This window comes from Hemitrygon akajei, chromosome 5, assembly GCF_048418815.1.
Source record: "Hemitrygon akajei chromosome 5, sHemAka1.3, whole genome shotgun sequence".
Taxonomy (NCBI): domain Eukaryota; kingdom Metazoa; phylum Chordata; class Chondrichthyes; order Myliobatiformes; family Dasyatidae; genus Hemitrygon; species Hemitrygon akajei.
The window spans coordinates 186,407,533-186,433,949 of record NC_133128.1 but is presented as its reverse complement, the minus strand read 5'-3'; the positions used below and the strand labels follow the sequence as shown (position 1 = coordinate 186,433,949).

General features: G+C 41.7%; 1 protein-coding gene across 2 annotated transcripts in view; it reads right to left on the bottom strand.

The window, feature by feature from the left end:
- Window positions 1-18,922, bottom strand: part of LOC140728557 (xin actin-binding repeat-containing protein 2-like) — a 171,053-nt gene extending 152,131 nt beyond the window's left edge. For both annotated transcript variants that reach the window (XM_073047460.1, XM_073047461.1), the window contains exon 1: window positions 18,017-18,922. In XM_073047460.1, the coding sequence (XP_072903561.1) occupies window positions 18,017-18,232 (216 nt within the window). In that variant the 5' untranslated portion in view covers window positions 18,233-18,922. The remainder of the gene's footprint in view (window positions 1-18,016) is intronic.
- Window positions 18,923-26,417: the final 7,495 nt, after the last annotated feature.

Genomic DNA, 26,417 nt, shown 5'->3' with positions numbered 1-26,417 from the left:
TTATACCTGCGCTTTTAGATTGAGTATTGACAACGTATATTATCTGAATGTTTGTATTAATCTTATTTTTGTGCCCCTTTATCAATAAAGACTTTTAACAATAGTACCATCAGACTTCAATGGACCGCTCTATCTTTGCTGGTAAGTGACCCAGTTACGGGGTACGTTACAATTGCTATACTCCCTATACACTCACAACTGAGTGGCTAAACTCTACTTCAAATACACATTTGCAGAGGTTTCCACCATGTACTACAGGGGTTCCAAACCGTTTTTGTGCCATGGACCCCTACCATTGACTGACAGGTCCATGGACCCCAGGTTCAGAACTCCTGACATAGTGGGTTGGATTTCAAACAAATATGCCTTTTGAGTTTGTCTGTTATATTTCATCTTTTCACTCTTTGTTCGTTACAGTTTGCGTGAATTTTTGTACATTTGGTGAGTGTGGGGTTGAATTTCATTTTCCTTGAACAGATTCCCTGGTTTCTTTGTTTTGTGGCAGTCTGTGGGGAAGACGAATCTTGGGGTTGTATACTGCATATGTACTTGCATAATAAGTGTACTTTGAATCTTTTGAGTACAGTAAAGAGACAGTTTCGAGGCATGGTGTCAAAACAATGACCTTTCTTTCTTTATTTTAATGTCAGAAAAATGAAGGCACTGATCATTAACTTCAGAGAACAGGAGGGAATAGTTCCCTGTCTGTATCAATGGTGTTGAGTTGGAGATGGTTGAGAGCTTCAAGTTCTTAAGTGTAAATATCTACTGGAAATATTTCAGGAGATGAATAGATGGACGGCTGGTTCTTCACTTGCGAAGATTAGGAGGAAACTCCATCGCTGCAAGACTTTTCTTTCCACCTGCACTGCCTAGATTTAGCGTGAGGATCGGTGCAGATCGATTCCACTCTTTAGCCCTGGGGACAATCCATATAACCATATAACAATTACAGCACGGAAACAGGCCATCTTGTCCCTTCTAGTCCATGCCAAACGCTTATTCTCACCTAGTCTCACTCAGCCCATAACCCTCCATTCCTTTCCTGTCCATATACCTATCCAATTTTACTTTAAATGACAATATCGAACCTGCCTCTACCACTTCTACTGGAAGCTCGTTCCACACAGCTACCACTCTCTGAGTAAAGAAGTTCCCCCTCGTGTTACCCCTAAACGTTTGCCCTCTAACTCTCAACTCATGTCCTCTTGTTTGAATCTCCCCTACTCTCAATGGAAAAAGCCAATCCACATCAACTCTATCTATCCCCCTCATAATTTTAAATACCTCTATCAAGTCCCCCCTCAACCTTCTACGCTCCAAAGAATAAAGACCTAACTTGTTCAGCCTTTCTCTGTTACTTAGGTGCTGAAACCCAGGTAACATTCTAGTAAATCTCCTCTGTACTCTCTCTATTTTGTTGACATCTTTCCTATAATTCGGTGACCAGAACTGTACAACTCTCTGCAAGCTTTGAAAACCTACTTCATTATCCACAACGCCAACTATCTTAGTATCATCTGCATACTTACTAATCCAATTTACCACCCCATCATCCAGATCATTAATGTATATGACAAACAACATTGGACCCAGTACAGATCCCTGAGGCACACCACTAGTCATCGGCCTCCAACCTGACAAACAGTTATCCACCACTACTCTCTGGCATCTCGCATCCAGCCACTGTTGAATCCATTTTACTACTTCAATATTAATACCCAACGAATGAACCTTCTTAACTAACCTTCCATGTGGAAGCTTGTCAAAGGCATTACTGAAGTACATATAGACAACATCCACTGCTTTACCCTTGTCAACTTTCCAAGTAACCTCTTCAAAAAATTCAATAAAATTTGTCAAACATGACCTTCCACGCACAAATCCATGTTGACTGTTCCTAATCAGACCCTGACTATCCAGATAATTATATATACTAGCTCTAAGAATACTTTCCGTTAATTTACCCACCACTAACGTCAAACTTGCAGCTTGATAATTGCTAGGTTTACTCTTAGAACCCTTTTTAAACAAAGCAATACGCCAATCCTCCGGCACCATCCCCATTTCTAATGACATTTGAAATATTTCTGTCAGAGCCCCTGCTATTTCTACACTAACTTCCCTCAAGGTCCTTTGGGAATATCCTGTCAGGACCTGGAGACTTATCCACTTTTATATTCTTTAAAAACGCCAGTACTTACTCTTCTTTAATCATCATAGTTTCCATAACTACCCTACTTGTTTCCCTTACCTTACACAATTCAATATCCTTCTCCTTAGTGAATACTGAAGAAAAGAAATTGTTCAAAATCTCCAAACAGCCACAGCAGCACAACAACACAGTGAGCTGCGGCAACCACAAGACTGTTGGTAGAGTATCAGAGTTTTCCTTCTCTTAGACAGAATGCCTGGCAAGGCTAACGAGTCCGGTCCACACAGGTTTGTAATCAGAGTTGTCCTCCTCTTCGGCTAGCTGCCAGCCAAGGCTGATGAGCCCAGCCTGCTCACCTAGCTATACTGCTGGACACTCGTTCATGCCACCACATGGCATGCTCAATAAGAACAGGGGTGCCACCTGAAGGCAGTTCTGTGGGCACAGTGGTGTAGGAGAGGCCATATGAAGGTGACCTCCTGCACGGCAAGCCAAACAGTGGTCCTGCAGCGATCACTATGCCTGAACAGGAGAGGCTGTGGGAGACACTTCACCTTCCTTCCGTAAGCAGGACTGGAAAGGTCCTGAAGAAGGGTCTCGGCCTGAAATGTCAACAGTTTGTTCATTTTCCTGGATGCTGCCAGACCTGCTGAGTTCCTCCGGTATTTTGTGGAAGTTGGCTGGGTACAGTGGTTGCCAGGGACATCATAGACATGCTCTATTGGTCTCTGACTCCATGGCTTTAACTTTAATTTGCCACCCTCCCCAATCCACCAGGCACATCCTACCCCATCTGAGGAACCCACATTTGTCTCATCAGTCACCTCAGAATGATAAAAATTAAATTTAATAGATGTTCCAAGAACCCATACAAACGCAATCAAGGACCCCATTCACCCCAATCATTCTCTCTTCTCCCCGCCCTCACCAGGCCGAAGATATTAAGGCTTGAGACCCCATACCACCAGACTCAAGGACAGTTTCTATCCTGCTGCTATCAAAGTCTTGAACAAACCTCTCACACACTGAAAGATGAACTCTAAATCACTCAATCTAGCTTGTCGTGACCCTTGCACTTTAGTCATTTATCTGCACTACGCTTTCTCTGTAACTGTAATACTATCTCCTGCATTCTGGTTGTCTTTTTAGTACCTCTGTGTAAATACGTATGGCATGGTCTGCCTGGATAGTGTGCAAAAAAACAGAATCAGAATCAGGTTTAATATCTCCGGCATACAGTACTGTGCAAAAGATTTGTACTAGATTTTTTTTATATGTTTTCAAATGGTATAGTGATGCACCATCAATAACAGGAGCAGTCAGACAGGTATATCTAGTTCACCACATATAGCTTACACGGAGCCCTGATCTCAACATCTTTGAGGCAGATTATCTGTCAGAAGCAAACAAGACAGCCAAAGTCTGTAGAACTGTGGCAAGTTCTCCAAAATGTATTGAACAACTTACCAGCTGGATTTTGTATAGAACCATACTACAGTGTGCCTTAGAGAGCTGATGCAGTTTTAAAGGCAGGGGGTGATCACACCAAATACTGGTTTGATTTAGTTTTTTTTTTACTGTTTCCTGCTCTTTATAGTAATTTTTTTGCTATTTAGAAACTTCTCATTTCATTATCTTTAAAGCATCTTCACTTTACAGGACTTTTTATCTCCCCACTCCACGCCACCGATGTTGTCCAAGGGAAGGGCACTAGGACCCATGCAGCTTGGCACCGGTGACGTCGCAGAGCAATGTGTTGTTAAGTGCCTTGCTCAAGGACACAAACACGCAGCCTCAGTCAAGGCGCGAACTAGCGACCTTCAGATCACTAGATGAACACCTTAACTACTTGGCCACGCACCAACACACACACACACATTTATATATATATATAATAAGCAGTGCAAAAAGAAAGAAAAAATAACGAGGTAGCATTCATAGGTTCATTCATTGCCCATTTAGAAGTCTGATGACAGAAGGAAAGAAGCTGTTCCTAAAGCATTAAGTGTGTGTCTTCAGGCTCCTGCACCTTCTCTTTAATGGTAGAAATAAGATGAGGGCATGTCCTGAGTGACAGGATCCTCAATGATGGATGCCACCTTTTTGAGGCATCGCCTTTTGAGGATGTCCTCGATACTGAGGAGGCCAGTGCCCATGATGGAGCTGACTGAATTTACAATTCTCTGCAGCTTTTTCCAATCCTGTTTTGACACTGTACCTTCGTACACAAGGAAATAATTAACCAATCCAATCCATTGTTTTCATCGAGGGAGTGGATGTTATATCTGGGGCCTCAGAAATGGCAAAATCGTAACGATTTAAAGCAAGCAGACTGTGACAAAGGGTCTCCTGTCAGGGATCTCACAGGGAAAGTCATTGTCAGAGTTACCCTCAACAGCCTTACTCAGTGGGAAGGAACACTTTCTGAATTATAGCGGGGACCACGCACATCCAGCTGTAGAGTGAACATGAACTTTAACATATAAACAAAATGCAGCAACTACTATTCGGGTCTTTTCCCCATCTCACTAAAGCCTTTGACTCCGTTATTATGGAACCATTTCCTCAATTTTGATGCCCACAGTTTAGGGTCAAAGATTTATAAAGCACCAGGTCCATACTTACCACCAAGTTCCACCTGTATCAGGGGTTCCCAAATCTTTTATGCCATGCACCAGTACCATTACGCAAGGGGTCCATGGGCCCCGTATTAATTCTATTCACCAGCCAAAAATGCATTCAAATGCCGCCCACTCAGCGACTAACAGACCTGATGAAACTGTACGGTTTTCCCTTTGCTATAGCCAAATGTTTACGAAGAACTTATGATGCAAATGAAGATTGTAATAAAATATCCCTGTAATTGCTGGTAATTATTAGCAGTGACTAAAAGAATAAGGGATGCATTTCATACCAAAACAGTTCTATGTGGAACAGCTAAATATTTGTCATGTAATACCTTTCTATTATAGATCAAACTTTTTTTGATTTCCTGTACAAACAGTGATTTATTTCCTTGCAGCACAGAACAAATAAGTTTGTCTTTAAAACCCCAACCTATAAAATTTCAACATATATCTTGGTTGCCAAATATCATCTTACACAGCAGAACTACCATTACATTAATCTTAAGGGAATTTTGCCTTCAGACATTTAGGGCAGTTACAATACCTTTTTGATTCATTGTATACTGCAAAATCGTTTCACAGGAAGGGCAGAGTTAACCCTTTCCACCTAAAGGACGCAAGCTGAGTTCACTCAGCTAACTTGCTGACTTTGCAACCACAGCTCTTTTTTGCTCACTATTTTCTTTCAGCAAAGCCTGAGGGTTTTACTTGCCACAGTGATGTCTTTGGGAGCTGATAACAAATTTCATTTGTCAGTCCGGATAGGAGTTTTGCTTCCAGGCCAGTGCAGCGATGAATTTAACCTGAGCCAGAAGAGACTGAAAGAAAAAGTTGTCTGACTTTATTTATGGGTCCAGGAGGAGTGGGTGGTGGCGTTTTGCCTTTGGGTTGTGGTAAGTTACACCACCTTCCACCAATTTTCTGCCCAGATTGCATAGGAAGTCAGCTGATGACTTAAATGGAGACAGGCATTTAAACATTCTCAGCTCTTTTGTGTTGCTGCTCTAGGTTAGTTTTGAACTGAAGCCAAAAGCCAACCACTGAAAACCAGCCTGAACTGAAAATTAGGAAAATATTATGTTTTTGTATTAAAATTTCTTGAAGTTAAGAAGTATAATAAATACATTTTTCCTCTGGCTAATTTCCTTCCTTTACAAAAAATGGTTGGATAGTATTAAAAGTAGGCACATTAAAGCTGTTGACTTTGGCATTGCTAATGCTGAATATATATGCTACTGTGGACACTGGATGATTGAGCACAGGAAATAGTTTCTGATTTTCCTCCTGGGACACTCTGCACTGAGATGCACAAAACTTGCACTCACTTAATTATTTTTTCCATGCAGTTCTGCTATTCAACCATAAGAGTCAACACAATATCGATCATAAAATAAAAGTAATGATCTGTTATATGCCAAGAATAATGACCTCGAACCACTGAGAAGGTAGCTGCTAGTGTTGTTTCTGAAAAGAAGTTATTTTCAAATCGTTTAATTTTTCCAATAAGTGTTACCTGTTGTGTTTGGTTCCACGTCTATAAATTTTAACAATGACAGACCTTGTAACAAAAGTAAAGAACCAATATTCAATTCCAATTCCATCGTTTGTGTTCAGACTTGTGCTAGGCAACGAGTAAACTTGACTACACTCATTTGCTTATCTATTAAGATGTTCCCACAACCAATGATCTCATTTAAGGACTTTTATCTCATATCTCATCTATTTGTTATTTATTGCTATTTATTTGTATTTGCATTGGCACAGTTTGTTGTCTTCTGTAGTCTGGTTGATCTTTCATTGAGGCTATTATAGTTACTATTCTATAGATTTGCTAAGTATGCCTGCAGGAAAATGAATCTCAGGGTTGTACATTGTGATGTATATATACTTTGATAATAATATTTACTTTGAACTTTTTGAACACTATAGCATTAACCATGTCTGACCTTGCACTTCCTTGAATGAAATAGTGGAATCAATTTTTAGGCTGTGAGGAAATAAAACTGACACATCAGAGAAAAACCTACAAGAGGACCACAAGCTTGTGGTTCGGAGGCTTGCAAGCTTCAGTGACTCGGAGAGCTATGTTGGCTGGAGTCAAGGCATTTTATGTCGGTTCTTGATAGGGTCACCCATGCCAAACAGGTCAAAGGGTAGAGGCCAGACTAAGAGTGCTGTGGTGGACACGCCCCCCTTGCTGACTGCTCCTGTGGCTCCTCCCACTGACCGTGGCTCCTCCCACAGACCCCGGTATAAAGGCGATTGAGGCCTGAGCCCTGCCCTCGGTCTCCAGGATGTAGCATGGTGGTCAATTGCTGCTTGTTCTTTCTTCCAGTCAATAAAAGCCGATATCTCGCCTCACGTCTCGGAGATTTATTGATGGTGCATCAGGTGCTCCACTGGTCCTCTAAGTTCTAGGTTCAATTCAGGGCTAACAACATGGAGTAGTAAAACAAAACAGTTACGGAAACAGCAGTGAGAATCCTTGCGGCCAAAAACAGATGGAGATGTAGGACCTTCATTGTTGCCCTAAGTGCCAGTGGCGTAACAGGCAGTAATCGAAACTCGGAGAGAAAAAAATATATTCACTTACCTAAATCTTGTGCTGTAAGTGTAAAAAAATAAACTTCAAAAACATTTATTCCAACTCTGGCAGTTTAAGATCCACCCTCATTCCCCAAGGAATGTTCATCATAAATTGTGTCCTAAGAATCCAGATATGATACATTTTGTATTTTGTATTAATCTACCATCTGTGTTAAAATAATCACACTACCAAATTTTACCCACTAATCATTTTACTTACATTGGTGCAGGATAGTACTGCTGAGGTTAATACTTGATGAGTACCATACGTCTGTAAATGTCAGGCTTTGGTGAAATTACATGTGTTTCCTCTTATCTGTTCTTTGTCACAATGCTCTGACTTCAGTAAAATAATTGCTGAAACAAATTTGAGGCCACAGAGGCAGAGACTTTGTCTAGTTCATTGCTTCCTTGGATTTAAACATTAAAGAAACATGGACTTGTTGGATAAAGCTATTCAGAAAGACAACACCCTTTCCTTAATTCTTCTTCCTACCACAGTTCCACTGAAATAGGACATGCTTATTTCAGCGGCAATGGAATCATCTCTGTAAGTTCTAACTTAAGGTTTTCTGATACAATAGTATTTGTAACAGAAAAACAGAAAAATAAAAAGACATAGAAATGTTAACTTCACATCAGAGGCTTGCACATTTAATCATCCAGTCCTGAAGAAGGGTCTCTGCCCAAAACGTCGACTGTTTATTCATTTCCATAGATGCTGCCTGACCTGCTGAGTTCCTCCAGCATTTTGTGTGTATTGCTTAATCATCATGTGTTACTTTCTTTACGATAGGCTTGAACCAACATCCAGCCTTCTCGAGGTGAGAGTCATAGAGAAATACAACACCGAAACAGGTCCTTTGTCCAGCTGGCCCATGCTGACCACCGCATCATTCCTGCTAATCCTAATTATCCAAGATCATCCTATAACCCTCTAAGCTCCTCCCCTCCATGTACCTATCCAAATGCCTCTTAAATGTTATGTTATACCCACTTCAACCACCTTCCCTGGAAGCTCATTCTAGGTACATCCTACCCTCCGTGAAAAGGAGTTACTTCTTAGCTCGCTTTTAAATCTCTCTCCTCTCACATTGTATGTATGTCGTCTAGTTTATGATTCCCCAGTCCTGGGGAAAGGATTATGATTGCCCACCTTATCCATACCCCTCATGATTTTATAAATTTCTATGAGGTCACCTTTCATTCTTCTATGCTCCCAGGACTAAAGATCTAGCTGTGGCTAACCTCTGCCTATAACTCAGACCCTCTAGTCCAGGTAGCATCCCTGTAAGTCTATTGTGCACACGCTCTGACTTGGCAATGTCTTTCTATAGCAGGGTGAACAAAGCTGTACAGAATACTCTAAGTGCTGTCTCAACAGAGACTTAAATACTGTAACTGCAACATAATGTCCCTCGTCATAAACTCTATACCTTGCCTGATGAAGGCCCACATGCTAAGTGCCTTCTTTATCACTCTGTTTAATTGTCCAGCTACTTTCAATAAACAGTTCGCTTAAACTTCCAGGTCCTTCTGTTTCATAACCCTTGTCATTACCCTGCCATTCACTATATAGGTCCCACCCTGGTTTGAATTTCTAAGTCTGGCTAAATTGAAACCCATTTGCTATTCCTCAGCCCACTTCCCGAATTGACAAAGTTCTCTTTGTAACCTGCTTTACTACCAACAAGACAATTTGGTATCATCAGCAAACTTGCTAGAGATGCCATGTACATTCACATCCAAATTATTTACATAACTAATAAATAACAGAGGTCCTAAAAATGATTCCTGGGGGTCCCCACAGGTCTCCAGACAGAGAGTCGACCTTCAGCCCTCACCTTCTGCTTCCTATGATCAAACCAATTTTGAATCCATCTTGCTAGATCCCCCGAATCCCATAAGACCTAGCCTTCTAGATCAGCCTACCATGCAGGATCTTGTCAAAGGCCTTACTAAAGTCCAAACAAACAATGCCATCCACTACCTATCTTCAACAATCTTCTTAGCTGCCTCTTCATAAGGCTCCAAAAGATCTGTCAGACATGACTTACCATGCACAAAACTATGCTGACTATTCCTGATCAGACCTTGTCTCCTGAAGTGAAAGTAGACCTTGTATTTCAGAATTCCCTCCAATAACTTCCCCACAACTGAAGTCAACCCATAGTTTCCTGTCCTTGCTATCCTTCTTGAAAACTAGAACAATAAAGTTCAAAGTTCAAAGTAAATATTATTATCAAAGTACATATATGTCACCATATACAACCCTGAGATTCATTTTCCTGCAGGCATACTCAGCAAATCTATATAATAGTAACTATGACACTTTCAATGAACGATCAACCAGAGTGCAGAGGACAACAAACTGTGCAAATGCAAATATAAATAAATAGTAATAAGTAATGAGAACATGAGATAATTAGTTGTGTACATACATCTACTGATGCTTCTGGACACATCATCAGTGATGTTCCTGGAATCATCGGGTGTTTCGGGCCTTTCAACATCATACACCCTTCTCCAGGTGACCCAGCCGGGGCTGATCAGACCCCAGCTTGTGTCCAGATGGCTAGCTACACATGACTCCATGGCTCCCCTCTCTTGAGCCACAGCCATCTTGAGGCCCTCTCTGCCGCATCGGTGGTACTGCAGATGGCTCTCCTCTTCCTCTCTCCCTTGATGCCCAAATTGCTGAAGGCTCTGGCTAAGGAACGGGCTGCGAATCCCCACAACCAACTTCCACTGGGAGACACCTCGCTCTCCATCCAGCCTGCTGGCAGTTGCTGACCAGTCCTGCATACTTAGATAGCTTCCTTTCAAAGGCCTCTTCCAAGTGATCTTCCCATGGGACTGTCAGCTCCAGCATCACCACCTGCTTCATAAGCTCAGACACAAGGACAATGTCTGGTCACAGGGTGGTGGCTGCGATATGGTCGGGGAACCTCAGCTGCCTTCTGAGGACAACCAACAGCTGCCAGTCTCTAAAGCATCCTCAAAGTGAGATCATTGGTTGTGAGAACATCTCAATGATGGGGCGTGAGTGAAGTTATCCCCTTTTATTCAGGAACCTGTTGGCTGAGGGGTAGTAACTGTTCCTGCACCTGATGATGAGATTACTGAGGCTCTTGTACCATCTACCTGATCGCAGCTGTGAGAAGAGAGCGTGGCCTGGAAACAACTTCAGCTACCCTCTAGTCTTCTTGAACTTCACTAGCAGCTAATGACAAACCAAATATCTCAATAAGGGCCTCCTCAGTTTCCTCTCTGGCCTTCCATAAGATCTGGGAGGTACACATTATCTGGCCCTGGGGATTTGCCCACCTTAATGTGCTTCAATGCTGCAAGTACCTTCTCCCTTGGAATATACATATGTTCCAAGACATTACTAACTATTACCTTCATTTCCTTTGCATCCATGATGTACTCCTAGTAAACACCGAGAACAAACAGACATCTCAAAGAAGTGACATATATGTACTTTGATAATAAATTGAACTTGGAACTTTGATTAATGTCTAAACTGTAGCAGGGCCATCTTTGAAGACATTAGGCAAGATCTGGCAGGTGTTGAGTGGACAACTCCACACATAGACAGTCCTGATGGTCTTTAAGAGGACTTAATCTCTCCCTAATCATCCTTTTTCTGTTAACTGAACAAACTTTTAGAATTATTTTTAACCTTGCTTACTAAATCCATCTCAAACTGTCTTTTTGATTTCCTGCTTGCCTTCTTAAGCCTGCTCTTAATTTTTTAATATTTATCAAGGGATTCACTTATGTCCAGATAAAAGTAATGTACATTTTCTTGACCAGAGGCTTGATATCTCCAGACTTTACTGAACTTGGTACATCTGCCTTCACTCTAGCAAGAACATGCTGCTCCTGGATCCTACTTGCCAACTGTTCTTTTGCCTTTAAGTAGAGTTGCCCAAAAAAAATGGCCGATGGAATTTAACTCAGACAAGTTTGAGATGTGCAATTTGGTAAATTAAACTGGGGTGGAACTTAGACAATAAATGGTAGGGCTCTGGAGAGTGTAGTAGACACATAGCTCTCTAAAAGAGGCAATAGAGGTAGACAGGATGGTGAAGAAGAATTTTGGCATTCATTGGTCAGGGTATTGAGAACAGGAATTGAAGCATTATGTTACAACAGTACAGATCATTGTTGAGACCATGCATGAAATTTGTGTGAAGTTCTAGTTCTCCAGCCACAGGAAGGATGCCATTTTGTTGGAAAACTTGCAGAACAGATTTGTGAGAATGCTACTGGGACTGGAGGCTTTGAGTTATAATGGAAAACTGGAAAGTCTGGAACATTTTGCCTTGGAGTGTAGATGGCTGTGGAGCAGGAGTTCCCAACCTGGGGCCCTCAGACCCCTCGGTTAATGGTAGGGGCACATGGCACAAAAACTACCTTAAAACCATAAGATATAGGAACAGAATTAGGCCATTTAGTCGATTGAGGCTGCTCCACCATTTCATCATGGCTGAGCCATTTTCCCTCTCAGCCCCAGTCTCCTGGCTTCTGCCCATATCCCTTCATCCAAAAGAGGTTGGGAACCCCTCTTGTAAAGGTATATAAAATCATGAGGCCCATAGATAAGGTGAATGGTCACAGTGTTTTCTCCAGGATAGGGGAGTCTAAAACAAGAGCATGCAAGTATAAGTTGAGAGCAGAAAGATTTAAAAGAGACCCAAGGGGGTAACTTATTCATACATATAGCAGAGGCTATATGGAATGAGTTCCCAGATGAAGTTTAGAGATGGGTACAACGAAAATATTTGAGATATACTTAGGGAGGTACACAGATAGTAGAGGTTTAGAAGAATGTGAGGCAAAAGAAGGAAAGTGGGAGGAGATCATGTCGACATCCTTGTTGGCATGGACGAGCTGAGCTGAAGGATCTGTTTCCATGCTGTATAACTCAATGACTCTATGAATCACCAGAGGAATTTTGTGTGATTAGGAATAAAATGTGGAAATACCACATGGGCCCAAGATTATGAAATCTGGTCTCTGGAGATGTGAGAAATCAGCATTAACTGCTACGTCTCTGTGTCTGAGTCTCAACTGTGCATTAAAATGGGTAAACACATATTGTATTTATGTTTGAGCTGAAACATTTAAATTAACAATTGCAGTACACAACTAGCTGACAAAGTCAGCCTGTGACAAAAGATAATTTCAATGACTTTGATTGATATCCAATGGCCTTTGATTACCATACCCTTTACAACCAATATCCGTGGGGTATTATTGACAAAGAGGTCAACAGGACCAGCCACACTTGGTCCAATTTGCTTACAAGAGCAACTCCTAGGTTGGGAATGGATAGCAAGTGATTCACTCCCTAATTTTCAAAAGCTTTTCCACTATACAAAAAACATGACAGATATCCAATGGAAAACTTATATTTTCCCTGGACAAGTAGAATAAGAATTTATTTTTTTAAATTCATTCAAGGAGTTAAAGGCAGAGCCGGCATTTGACATCCATGAGGAGATGGCAGTAAGCAGCCTTCTTGAACCATTGAACCACTGCAGTCCTTGAGGTGTGGCTGTACCCACAATGCTATCAGGGAGAGAGCTACAATTAGAACCATGAAGCATGTCACCAACTTACAAAATGTTCACCTGATTGGCACACTAACCATTACCTTAAATATTCACTCCTTTCACAAGCATACCATGGTGCAATTGAGTTCATTTTGAAACGTACTGCAGAACTGGGAAGTCTGTAGATGCTGGAAATCCAAAACAACGCACACAAAATGTTGAAGGAACTCAGCAGGAATATAAACAGTTGATGTTTCAGGAGAGGACCTCTCATCAAGTTGAAAGGTTTCAGCCAAAAACATTGACTGTTTACTCATTTCCGTAGATTCAGCCTGGCCTGCTGAATTCCTTCAGAACTCGTTTTCATTTAAATAACTCATTAAGTATTATATGTACATGAATTGCATACATCACAATGCCAGCACATGATTAGTGTACACCTCACTTAACGTAAAGAACTAAGACTCTCATTTCTCATCTTTCTTGTTTTCCTTTGAATTAGTTTCATGTTTTGGAGTTACTAGGCATACCAACCACTGCCAATGTCAAGTCAAGTCAAGTCACTTTTATTGTCATTTCAACCCTAACTGCTGATACAGTACACAGTAAAAACAGAACAGCATTCCCCCAGGACCATGGTGCTACATGAAACACAAAACTACACTAGACTATGTGAAACAACACAAAACTACATTAGACTTCAGACCTTCACGGGACTACATAAAGTGCACAAAACAGTGCAAGACAGTATAATAATTAATAAAAGAGACAATAGGCATAGTAAAGGGCAAATTACAATATAATAATAAATGATGTAAATGTAAATAATGTTTTAGCAGGAATTGAGAAAGAAATGAGCAAAAATTGCAAAGGGAGTGGAGTGGTATTCAGCTGAGTGCGTGTGTGTAAGTTGGTGTCAGACTAGACTCTGGGAATTGAGGAGTCTGATGGCTTGGGGGAAGAAACTGTTACACAGTCTGGTCGTGAGAGCCCGAATGCTTCGGTACCTTTTGCCAGATGGCAAGAGGGAGAAGAGTTTATATGAGGGGTGCGTGGGGTCCTTCACGCTGTTAGCTTTGCAGATGCAGCGTGTAGTGTAAATGTCCGTAATGGCAGGAAGAGAGACCCCGATGATCTTCTCAGCTGACCTCACTATCCGCTGCAGTGTCTTGCGATCTGAGATGGTGCAATTTCCAAACCAGGCAGTGATGCAGCTGCTCAAGATGCTCTCGATACATTCTCTGTAGAATGTAGTGAGGATGGGAGGTGGGAGACGGACTTTTCTCAGCCTTCGCAGAAAGTAGAGATGCTGCTGGGTTTACTTGGCTATGGAGCTGGTGTTGAGGGACCAGGTGAGATTCTCTGCCAAGTGAACACCAAGAAATTTGGTGCTCTTAACGATCTCTACAGAGGAGCCGTTGATGTTCAGTGGAGAGTGGTTGCTTCGTGCTCTCCTGAAGTCTCCTGAACAATCATCTCTTTTGTTCTTCAGTCCAAGTTATAAACCCTCCTACTCAATGTCACCAAGACCAAGGAGCCAATTTTTGACTTCAGGAGATGAAAACCAAAGGTCCATAGTCAGTCCTCATTGGAGGACCAGAGGAGGAGAGGATCAGTCATTTTAAATTCCTCAGTATTATTATCTCTGAGGACCTGTCCCAGGCTCAGCACGCAAGTACAATTATGAAGGAAGTACCTCTACTTCCTTAGGAGTTTGTGGTGATTCAGCATGACATCTAAAACTTTGATGAACTTCTATAGATGTGTAGTGGAGAGTATATTTACTGGTGGAATCACAGTGTGGTATGGAAACATCAATGTCCTTGAATAGAAAATCCTACAAAATTAATGGATATAGCCCAATCCATCATGGGTAAAACTCTCTCCATCAATGAGCACATCTACTACATGAAACACCATTGAAGGAAAGCAGCATCCATCATGAGGAGCTCACCGCTGCTATCAGGAAGGTCGTATAGGCGCTTCAGGACAGTTACTGCCCCTCAATCATTAGGCTTTTCAACTAAGGGGGATAACTTCACTCAACTTTACTTGCACCATCATTGAACTGTTCCCACAACCCATGGGCTGTGGGACTCTTCATCTTACGTTCTCCATATTTATTGCTTATTTATGTATCTACTTATTAATTATTATTATTATTATTTCTTCTTTTTGTATTTGCACAGATGGTTGTCTTCTGCGCTCTGGTTGAACGCCCTAGTTGGGCGATCTTTCATTGATTCTATTATGGTCATTATTCTATAGATTTATTGAGTACACCTGCAAGAAAATGAACTCAGGGTTGTAGATGGTGACAAGAATGACCTTTGATAATAAATTTACTTTGAGCAGTTGAATTTTAAAACTTGATGTGGGAGTATAGCAGCACACTCTCATTACCATTGTTTTAAGGATCCTGCAGCTTTGTATTGACTAACGATGCAGTAGAATTTAAGAGACTCCTGGATAGGTTCATGGAGCTTAGAAAAAAAGAGGGCTATAGGTAACCCTAGGTAATTTCTAAAGTAAGTACATGTTCGGCACAGCATTGTGGATTGAAGGGCTGTATTGTGCTGTAGGTTTTCTATTTTACTATGTTTCTATAAGAATTTTTGATACACACATTACTGTGGGTTAAGTTGACAGCTCACCATTAGTAATAAGAATGATTAATAAATGCTTTTTTTCCCAGTAACATCTACATCCCCTGACTGAACAAAACAAAATGTGACTACAAAATAGTTGTCCAATTCTAGACTATTATCTGGAAAATGTAATTCTATCTGCCTTATTCACTTCTTACACAATTATTGAGACATTTACTTTGTCTCCTTTCTATTGCCCACTGAGGGAAACATCAGTTCTGTGTCTTTCTTCATGCATTAGATTTGAGCACCAGAATTTATTCTTTTCTTTGAGCCCCTTTCTGTAAAGACAAGGTCACCAATGGATTTACAAAGTTCAAATAACATTGAATCATCTTCAAATCAGAGTTATAGAAAAGTACAGTGCAGAAACAGGCCCTTCAGCCCATCTAGTCCATGTCAAAACTATTTAAACAGCCTATCCCATTGATATGCTCTGGGACCATATGTCTCCACACCCCTGCCATCAATATACCTATCCAAACTTCTCTTAAATATTGAAATCAAGTTCACATGCACTACTTGCACTGGCGGCTCATTCCACACTCCCACGGCGCTCTGAGTGAAGATGTTTCCCCTCATGTTCCCCATAAACTTTTCATCTTTTACCCTTATCCCATGACCTCTGGCTGCAGTTCCATCCAACTTCCATGAAAAATGCCTGCTTGCATTTACCCTATATATACCCCTCATAATTTTGTATACCTCCAACTAACCTCCCCTCAATGTTCTAATTGAATGAAATTGAATTTCTAGCCAAACTTCATCCACTGAAGAATTACCACATAGGTAATTTGGATATACATGACAACATTATAAAACTCCCTTTAATATAAAATTACTATTGCAGAATATACTTAATGCTTTTTACCCCTCCACACATTGACATTGCTTCTGTATCACACATTTTTTATATTGAATGAGAAATTTAGCTGGCACATTTCCATGAGTGCTGATAATGCATCATGAATGTGTGTGAACAAGTATCAGTAAGCTCTCTTCCAGGAAAAAACCTCCCAAAAATTCCCTGAATGTTTTTTTCTCTCTCTGCCATTACGTAATTAACACATGAGTTTTCCAGCAGGATATTAAGTAAGAATGCAACTCAATCTTTTATATTCCTACTCTTTCTTCCTCTAAGACTACCTGCAATTGCTTACCCCACCACCCAAATCGGAATAACATATTTCGATGCAGAACCAGGATGGGATGTAAGCCTTCTCTGTTATTTCGCGATAAAATAATCACGGTAGACATTAGATTTCCTTATTCAGCTGTGAAGGTAGCTGATGCTATTTTGTACTCGGTTACCTGAAGGAGCTAAAACATATCAAATGACACTGGCTCAATCGTTGATCAGTAAAACCTGACCTGTCAGGGCATGTACATGTTGGACATGATCTGAAGTCTGGAAGAACTTGAATAGTCCAATGCAACAAGAAAGCTTGTACATGTTGTCAACCAAGCACGAGGACTTTCTTGGCAGATGATTCTAATATTTGTATCTATTTATTAATTTATTGAGATAGAGTGCAGAATAGGACCTTCCAGTCTTTCAAGCCGCCCAGCCACCAATCTCCCTATTTAAGCTGGCCCTAATCACATGACAATGACCAATTGACCTATTAAATAGTACTTCTTTGTACTGTGGGAGGAAACCGGAGCAGCGGGAGACAACCCACACGATCACGGGAAGAATGTACAACCTCTTACAGGAGGTGGTGGGAACTGAACCCGGCTCACCTGTACTGTAAAGCATTGTGCTAACCACTAAGCTCCAATGCCCGGCTTTTGTAGTTCAAACAATGTTCCATTATGATTGAACTTCTAATTCTATAGGAATACAAAGAGATTTGTTTTTATCTGCTTCGGGTTTTCAGTGAGATTTTATCTTTATTGAACACAGTTGTAACCTAAAAGTTATTTATATATCTTTGAACAAGGTAATGCCTGTTACTAGACAGATGAATGCAAATGAACATTATTTTCAACATTGAGAAGATAATGTCTATCTATGGAACAGTTTGGTTAAATATTAACTGGATTACTGTATTATATAGATATTATTAACTGGATATTACTGCTTCCTAACACCAAGTAAAAATCCCTTAAACCTGGAGATGGCTAGATATTTGTGTTAATAGATCCTAATTAACATGAAGCCATTTATAGTAGTTTTGTTAGTTCTGATGAAGGGTCCCACATCTGAAACATAGGCCGTCTCTCAGTACAGACTCAGGTTGACCTGCTGCGTGCTTCTGAAATTTTCTGATTTTCAGAAATATTCAGATCTTCAACTTTCCAGCATCCGCAATGTTCTAATCCTCAGTTTGTATAATTATCTGATTTTAATATTCTTTAACCATACCCTGAAATAACTAACTTTCCTATTACACATTTGCCTTTAAGAAAGTAATCCAGTACAAAGAAAATTACCTTCTTGCAGTTCCTTGGAGAGTCTGTCTTCTCAAACAGCATTCTTAAATCATCCAGTGGGATAGAAAATTTCTCAATCCTTCTGGCAGCTTGTAAATCTTCCTTAACGACTTCACTTTGGGCTGATTCAGTTTCTTCCATGCTTATGGGTGAAGCTAAAACGTCATTTCTCTGTGTTCCACTCACCACCATTCCGGTTTCTGGATCACTTTCCATTCTCGTACAAATAATATTTTCAGCAAGTAAGCTGTTATGTCAGAACACAGGATGCCTTCAGTCAGGCTACCACAGAAATTCCAGCTCTGGTACTCGAATTACACACTCTGATATTCTGGGGATGGAAGTATTGGCTGACTGGTGACTTCAGACTGCTGTCGAAAGGCTGATGTTAAAAGCTCTTCAGTACCTGTCTAAGAGCCTTATATCGAGAGCAGCTCGCTCGGCAGGACCTTCAGTTCACTGGAAGGAGGCTGAAGTAAGGACTCATGCCTCTGAGAGCATTCCCTGAAAACGATGCAATTGGATCACAAGACTCCCACCTCTCCTTCAAAAGACTCAGTGAACCCTTCTTTATTTGGCATTCTGCCAGGCCCTCAGTGTTCTACAAATCAGATTTGAAAAATGTTAAAGCGTTTGGCTGGCTATTGAAACACAACTAAGAAAATATGTCTTTTTAAAGCATATCTCATTCATCGTAAAACCACAGCTGCGCAAAATCATGACTTTGTTTAAGTTCCTGGTCATGTGAAAACGGTCATACTGAAAGATTTTTTTTTCTTGTTTTGCTTCGGGCACACTACTGCACTTCAGCAAGCATTGCAAAATTTCAGGAGAAAATTCCCAGCTAGCAGGAAACCAGATCAGGAAGAGTAAATCCCATCACTTCCTAGTATGGAATAATGCCACGTAACGATATTGCTTGGAAACCAACATTATGTTAAATAAATGCTCGGAAAAGAGAATGCAGACATGCCTTGGGGTCAGTCCATTTAAAAATAACACTTAATAAATAAGCCATCAGTTGCTTTGCAAATTGGCACCTCCCTCTTTCCCAGGTCTGAAAAACTCTGCAACTCTTTAGATTTTACAATAAATGCAGAGCTTTGCTCTCTGAGTGTTTGGTTACAGAGAAAAGCCAGAGCACATACACACAGAGTCCCTTGCCAATTCAATGCTACAGATGTGGCATACACATTAGTAATGTATTGGTAGTTTATCTTTCCCACCGAATGAAAATGGGGGGAAAATGTTATCCCAGGTACAAAATACTAGCTGTACCAGGAAGTTACATGCATTCAGGGCAGCTTACTTAATCCACAGTCAATAAATAAGCACTTCCAAACAATACTGCTACTTATTGTGCCAAGTTAACAAATAACCTTGGGTAGTTAAGCACCTTAGTAGAGATTGTTTTGCATTAAAAATATTTTAATAAAGGTGCAATGAAATAGACATGTTATTATATCACAAACAAAGAAAATCTGTAGATGCTGGAAATCCAAAGCAACACACACAACATGCTGGAGGGACTCAGCAGGTCAGACAGCATCTATGGAAATGAATAAACAGCTGACATTTTGGGGCAAGGCCCTTCTTCAGGTGGGAAAGGAAGGGTCTCGGCCCGAAACATCAACTGTTTACTCTTTTCCATAGACGCATAGTTCCTCCAGCATTTTTTGTGTGTTGGCATGTTATTATGTCTTTTAATTATTCAGTGAATGACTTCCCTGCCATTCTCAGCAATTATATTGTACGATATGCATATTATTTTCTCACTCTATTTATTGAATTAAATATATTTTTCATACATACTGCTAAATTATTCTGAACAAGCAAATTTAAAAGCTATGGTTTAATAATTCTTACATTTTCTTCCTGATGATTAATTTATTGATGTTGTAGCAATATCGAGTGATACAGAAACAGCCTGGCATTTATAAAATAAAAAGAGATCAAAATTGATTTCCACGGACTCATTAGGTTAATGAGCATCCAGCATGATGGTCTGATAACAGATAGCTGAAGGATACCGATCTCCGATATCCCGCTCAGACCAATGCATTATTTAAGAGACCCCAAGGGAACAGAAAGAGTCGATGTCTGCATACTTCTGATTATGTGCTCAGCTTGCAGTGCAAACCTTGGTATGATTTCTCAAGTGCTTGAAAAGAAGAATATGCTTGGTTTAAAAATATGTTGCTTAGTTATCCAGCAGCCAAATTAATATTAATTATATTCTAAAGAATTCATCTATTACAATTCTAAATCGCTATTACCTGAAAAATAAATATTGGAGTTTAACTTTTTCCTGGAGATTTTTATCAGACTGAGTCTGTTTCTTGAATTATATCATAGTAACTAATTCAAATTGAACAAAATAAGTGTATCTAGTCATGGTTAGACAAAATCCCAATAGGTGAAAGGCAATATTAACTGAAGTACTGGCTCCTCTCCAGGATATTGAAACTAGCCAAATGCAATTGGATAATTATTACCCATCTTTTTTTTCAGCTTTGACATAATGATCGCTCTCGGCAAATTTTGCAAATTTCTATCCGTTAAAGTTAAACAGAGATCAGTTTACTGGACATGGTGATAAAGTTCTTTAGAACTGAAAATATAGTCATACTCAGAGACTAAAAGCTGTTCCTTATGGTAAATCATTTAATGTAAACATATCTAAAACTTTATTTCAGAATTTCAGCAGATCAGCAGCGGCTGGTTTTGTGTTAACACATTTTACAATTTTGTACAGAAAATGTCTCTAGTGCAGCCAAGGCTAAGAGGAGAAGTGACTGAGACTTCTAAAATGATGTAGAGAAATTTTTCCAAAAACAGAAGTGTTGAAAACCTGAGTACATAGATGTCAAGTAACTGATAAAGGACTCAGAGGAAAGCGGAGTATATTTTTGATGCAGCGATTGTTAAGACTTGGAATAAAATAATTGATGAAGGCAACTTAATAATAGCATTCCAAGAGGAATTGGCCAAATATTTCTGTATAGTGATATGGGGAAAAATAAATAAATATGCAATAAATATTGAGAACACGAGATGAAGAGTTCTGAACGTGAGTCCAAAGTTGTGGGAACAGTTTGGTAATGGGGTGATTTAAGTTGAGTGGAGTTATCCCATCTGATTCAAGAACCTGATGGCTGAGGGGTAATAACTGTTCCTGAACCTGGTAATGTGGGTCTTAAGGTTCCTATAACTCCTTCCTGATAGCAGCAGCGAGAAGATATCATGGCCTGGATGGCAGGCGTCCTTGATGATGGATGCTGCCATCCTCTAACAGTGCTCCATATAGATGTGCTCAGTGGTTGGGAGAGTCTTGCCCCTGATAGACTTGGTTATATCTATTACATTTTATAGCCTTTTCATTTCAAAGGCATTGTGGTTTCCATACCGAGCCAAGATGCAATCAGTTATATTCTCCACCGCACATCTATAGAAGTTTGTCACAGTTTTAGATGAATCTTCACAAACTTCTACCAAAGTAGAGGTGTTGCCGTGCTTTCTTTGTAATGACACTTAAGTGCGGGACCAAGGACAGATCTTCTGGAATGATAAAACCAAGCAAGATAAAGTTTCTGACCCTATCCTCCTCTGATTCCCCATTGAGGACTAGGTCATGGACTTCCAGTTTCCTCCTCCTGTACTCAATAAACAGTTCCTTGGCCTTGCTGTAAGCCCTCGTTACAGCAAAACTGAACCAAGAGATAGGCCCAGCAGAGCATGAGCATCCCTGATCTGTGCTGGCCAGCCAGGAAGTCACAGTGAGTGGACATGAGGGTGGAGGGTGGGGCTTAGTAGGATGGTGCCCAATGGCGACTCCTTTGCTTGCATCGTCGGAAACAGCTGTATTTCTATCGTTAATATATCTTTTCTTTTTCCGGGTTCTTTCTAAGACCCTGACTTGGAGTTACACTCTGACTTCAGTACTTTGCAGGAATGGGACCTGCTCTCAGGGCCTCACGACTGGCTGCTTCACGATATGCCAAGGATGTGGCCTGGAAGACTAAGGTGCCTCCAGGGTGCCGGATTTTCGTGGCTCTGGAGGCGTGCAGATTCAAAGTTGTTACCGCCACAGAAAACTGGCGTGCCGCGGGAGTACATGGGAGATCGAAAGCAGCGAACTGGCTGCTCGTTGCGTGCCCAGAGACCTGAGATGTTTGGGCACAGAGCTCAGGAAAAGCGACACAAAAGACTTCTAACACCATAACTCAGCGAGTTGTTTATTACGTCCCTGCTCTCGCTGTAAAACGGGGACACCTCTTTTTCCCATATTAGGGAGAGAGAGAGAGAGTCTGTGGTATGTCGAATTACCGGGTGAACAAGTAGTCTTTGGGGAACTGCAAGTCTGTATTTCTATTGATGCTTTGCTGCATGCTTGAGTGCTTGGTGCAGGCTGCAGATGCTTTTTTGTTGGGGGGGGTCATCGTTTTGCTGCTGCTATTGCATGGGAGGAGGGAGCTGGGGGGGGGTTGGAGTTCTAACATTTAACTATCATTCATTCTTTGGGGGACTCCTCCATTTTCATGGACGTTTGCAAAGAAAAAGAATTTCAGGATTTCAGTAAAATGACCTATATCATCTCTCTCCTCTCCGGCAAAGCTCTCATCTAGGCTGCGGTGATCTGGGAGATGAAAGAGATGTTTGACCAACCAGTCAGCAGATGAGAGGTGGCCATCCAACTTTGCCAACTTTGTCAGGGTACGTATAGCGTGGCTGACGATGCAATTGAATTCCTCAGTCTGGCGGTACAGAGTGGTTGGAACACTGAAGACCTAATAGCTATGTACCACCTAGGTTATTAAGTGAAACTAAAGATGCATTGCCAGTCAGAGACCCAGTTGAGGTGAATGAAGACAGATGAATGTTGGGAAAGAGCTACTTCTTCTACAGTGCACTAGACAATTTCCATTAGATAGAGCTCTTATAGATAGCGGGGTCAAGGGATTGTCTATTGTCTATTATCATTCTGCCTACCCTGAGTTGTTGAGAAAACTTCCAGACCCGTCCAGGGTGGGGAGGTCAGTGAAGGTTTCCACCATTCCTCCCAGCTTTGCTGCATCCAGGGCTGTGCTGCCTATCTCCATCTCCTGGGACAAACAACAACATGCCCTTGTAGCCTTCATAGTTTCTGGCGCAGCAGTCAATTTCATGGACCTTGGGTTTGCAAGGGATCTCCAAGTTCCCATGGTGCATTTCGACCAACTAGTATGCCAACATGGCCATGCCTCTGTACAGAAGACCCCTGGGCCCTGGGACAATCTGTCACCTCACTGGTCCCATCTCTATCCTGGACTGCACACTCAGACTATCCAGTTTCACCTTATTCATTCTCCTGAGGTTCCGCTGAACTTCGGACACTCCTGGTTCACTCTTCCACGACCCAAAATTTAACCGATCCACAGATGATCTTCCTGCTGCTAGGCCGCCTGCCTCCTGCCTCTCCCGAGCTGCCTCCTGTCATTCCCGAGCTGTCGCTAGTTCTTCCTGAGTATACAGACCTGCTAAATGTTTTCAGTTTTAGAACACTCAAAGCTGAAATTGTATTTATCATCAAAGTATGTCTACTATATACAATCTTGACAGGCAGCCACAAAACAAACAAACCCAATAGAACATATTAAAAAAGAGGACCATCAAACACCCAATGTACAGAAAACAACAAAAATAAGCAAATAACGTTCAGAACTGAAGCTCATGAAAGTGAGTCCACAGCCACACAGCCAGTCACAAGCAGTCCAGGAAGCTATTAGTTGCTCTCCACAGCCTCAGCCCAGCACAGAGATGAGTAAACCTCATGGGGCAGTGAACTGAGCATCGGCCCGACCTCTCCCACATCCACGCCCTCCCCTACCCCGCCACCTCCAGCCCTGGACACCCTGACCTTTTCAATCTGGCCCAGGGCTTAATTTGGCTAAGCCTCGGATCGTTGCTGTCTTTCGGACATGGGGTCTGATGCTTCATTGAGCTCTTGGGCCTGAGACTCACTGCTTTGATCCGGCTCACACCCAGCCTTTCCAATTCGGCCCACTTCATTGAACCTCGAACGGCATAATTGAATTGCAGCCTAGAAGCTGCCTGCCCCAAGGAAGACCCTGCAACCTGTCAGCCGCAGAGAAGGTGACTGTGGAGGAGCACATCCTTGTTGCCATAGCAACCGGTTTCATCTGCCCCCAACACATCCCCTGCTGCTGAAGGTTTCTTCTTTGTGGTGAAAATAGAATGGTGGAATTTGAACATGCACAGATTATTGAGGCCTCGATAAGATGAGAGTGAAGAACTGGTACCCCTTGCCCCTGACGACCATGTCTTTCGAGTTGCTGCAAGGGGCAACCATCTTTATTAAACTGGACTTCTGAAACCCATATTCAGGAGGGTGATGAATGGAAGACTACTTTTAACACCCCTACTGGCCACTATAAATATCTTGTGATGCTTTTTGGTCTTGTCAAAGCCTTGGATTCCTTCTCAGTCCTTATCATCATTCTCCGAGAGATGCTAAATCTCTTTGTTACATGTACCTGGATGATATACTCAATTTCTCCAAGACCTACCATGAATACATCCAATATATCCGACAGGTGCTTCAACATTTATGCCAGAACTAACTATTTGTCAAACTGAAGAAGAGCGAGTTCTGTGTCTCCACAGTCTCCTTCCTCAGGTTACTGTCCCTGAGGGGAATATGCAGATGGACCCTAGCAAGACCCAGGCCATTGAGGATTGGCCACAACCCATCATGATCAAGCAGCTCCAGTGGTTTTTGAGATACCCTCACCTTTACCTGAAATTCATCTGCAAATTTAGCTTCATTGCAGCAATCCTAACTGCTCTGACTAAAGGAACTTCTGGTTCATTTTGCTGGACCCCAGAAGCCGAGGTAGCTTTCCAGGAATTGAAACATTGCTTCATAATGGCTCCTGCCTTTGTTCTCCCTGACCCAGAGCTGATATTCATCATTGAAGTAAACACTTCAATGTTGGGGCTATTCTCTCACAACAACCTCTGTCTGACCAGAAACTCCATCCCTGTGCTTTCTTCTCCCAGTGGCTCTCTCCTGCAGGGAGGAATTATGACATAAGGAATAGAGAGCGGTTGGCAGAGAAATGAGCTGTGGAAAACTGGAGACATTGGCCGGCAGGGGCTGAACATCTATTTGTGATCTGGACCAACCACAAGAACTTGGCCTATATTCAAGAGGCAAAGCAGTTAAACTTGTGTCAGGTTTGGTGGTCTCTTTCCTTTTTTAACTTTTTTGATTTTGTCATCATTTCCTGTCCAAGTTCAAAGAACCAGAAGCTGGATCACCTCACCAGGCAGTATGAACAATCAAACCAGATCGCCGTCCCAGACCTCATCCTCCAGAGGTCCAAGCTGATGGTACCAATCAAATGGGAGGTTGAGACCATCATCAGGAGAGAACAACAGCAGAAGGCAAACCCAGGGAATGGCTGCTTTTTCATCTGTCAGTCCAGATGTGTTACAGAGGAGGCACACAACACTTATCTCATCAGGTGCTTTGGTGGCTAGGCATGGATGAAGATGTTAAATCACATCTAGCAGCCTGTCACATCTGCACCCAGACAAGGAACCCAGTTCACGATCACCCACTGCCCATTCCTTCCCATATCACCATGGACTTCATTACCAATCTGCCACCATTGCAAGGTAACACCATGATTATGGGGGTGATTGATGGACCATTTCTTTAAGGCCTACCACTTTGTGCTCCAACCCAAGCTTTCTTCAGCTCATGGGATAGCCAGCCCTATGCTTCAGTATGTGTTTGGCGTGCATGGCTTTCCCCAAGATGTTGTTTTGGTTTGAGGCACTCAGTTTACCTCTCGGTTCTGATATGTATTTTGTCAGCTCATTAGAGCTATGGTCAGCTTCTGATCCGGAGGTTGTCACCCCCAGTCCGATGGGCAGAAGAAAAGGATCAATCAAGACCTGGAAAAGACCTTTAGGTGTGTTGTGTTGGACAGCCCAACAACTTGGAGTGATCATTTACTCTGGGCAGAATTTGCTCCTAAAACTCTGTGCCACTCTTCTGTGGGTATGTCTCCCTTTGAGTGTCCGTTTGGTTATCCAACCCTCTCTGTTTCCTGAGCAGGAATCTGAGGTGGGAGTCCCATCTTCGGAACAGCTGGTCTGTCATTGTCGACAAAAGTGTAAGAAAGCTTGGGCAATCTTGGGTCTCTCTGCAGCAACAGCGGCACGCCAACTGTCAGAGGCAGTTCTTCGTCTTTGTTCTTCATCTTTGTTCCTGGTCAAAAGGTTTGGCTCTCCAGCAAGGATTTTCCTCTCTGGGTTGAGTCTCGGAAACAGGTCTCACAGTGCATCAGAACGTTCAAGGGCTCTCTGTTGGATCAACCCCGTAACTTACCTT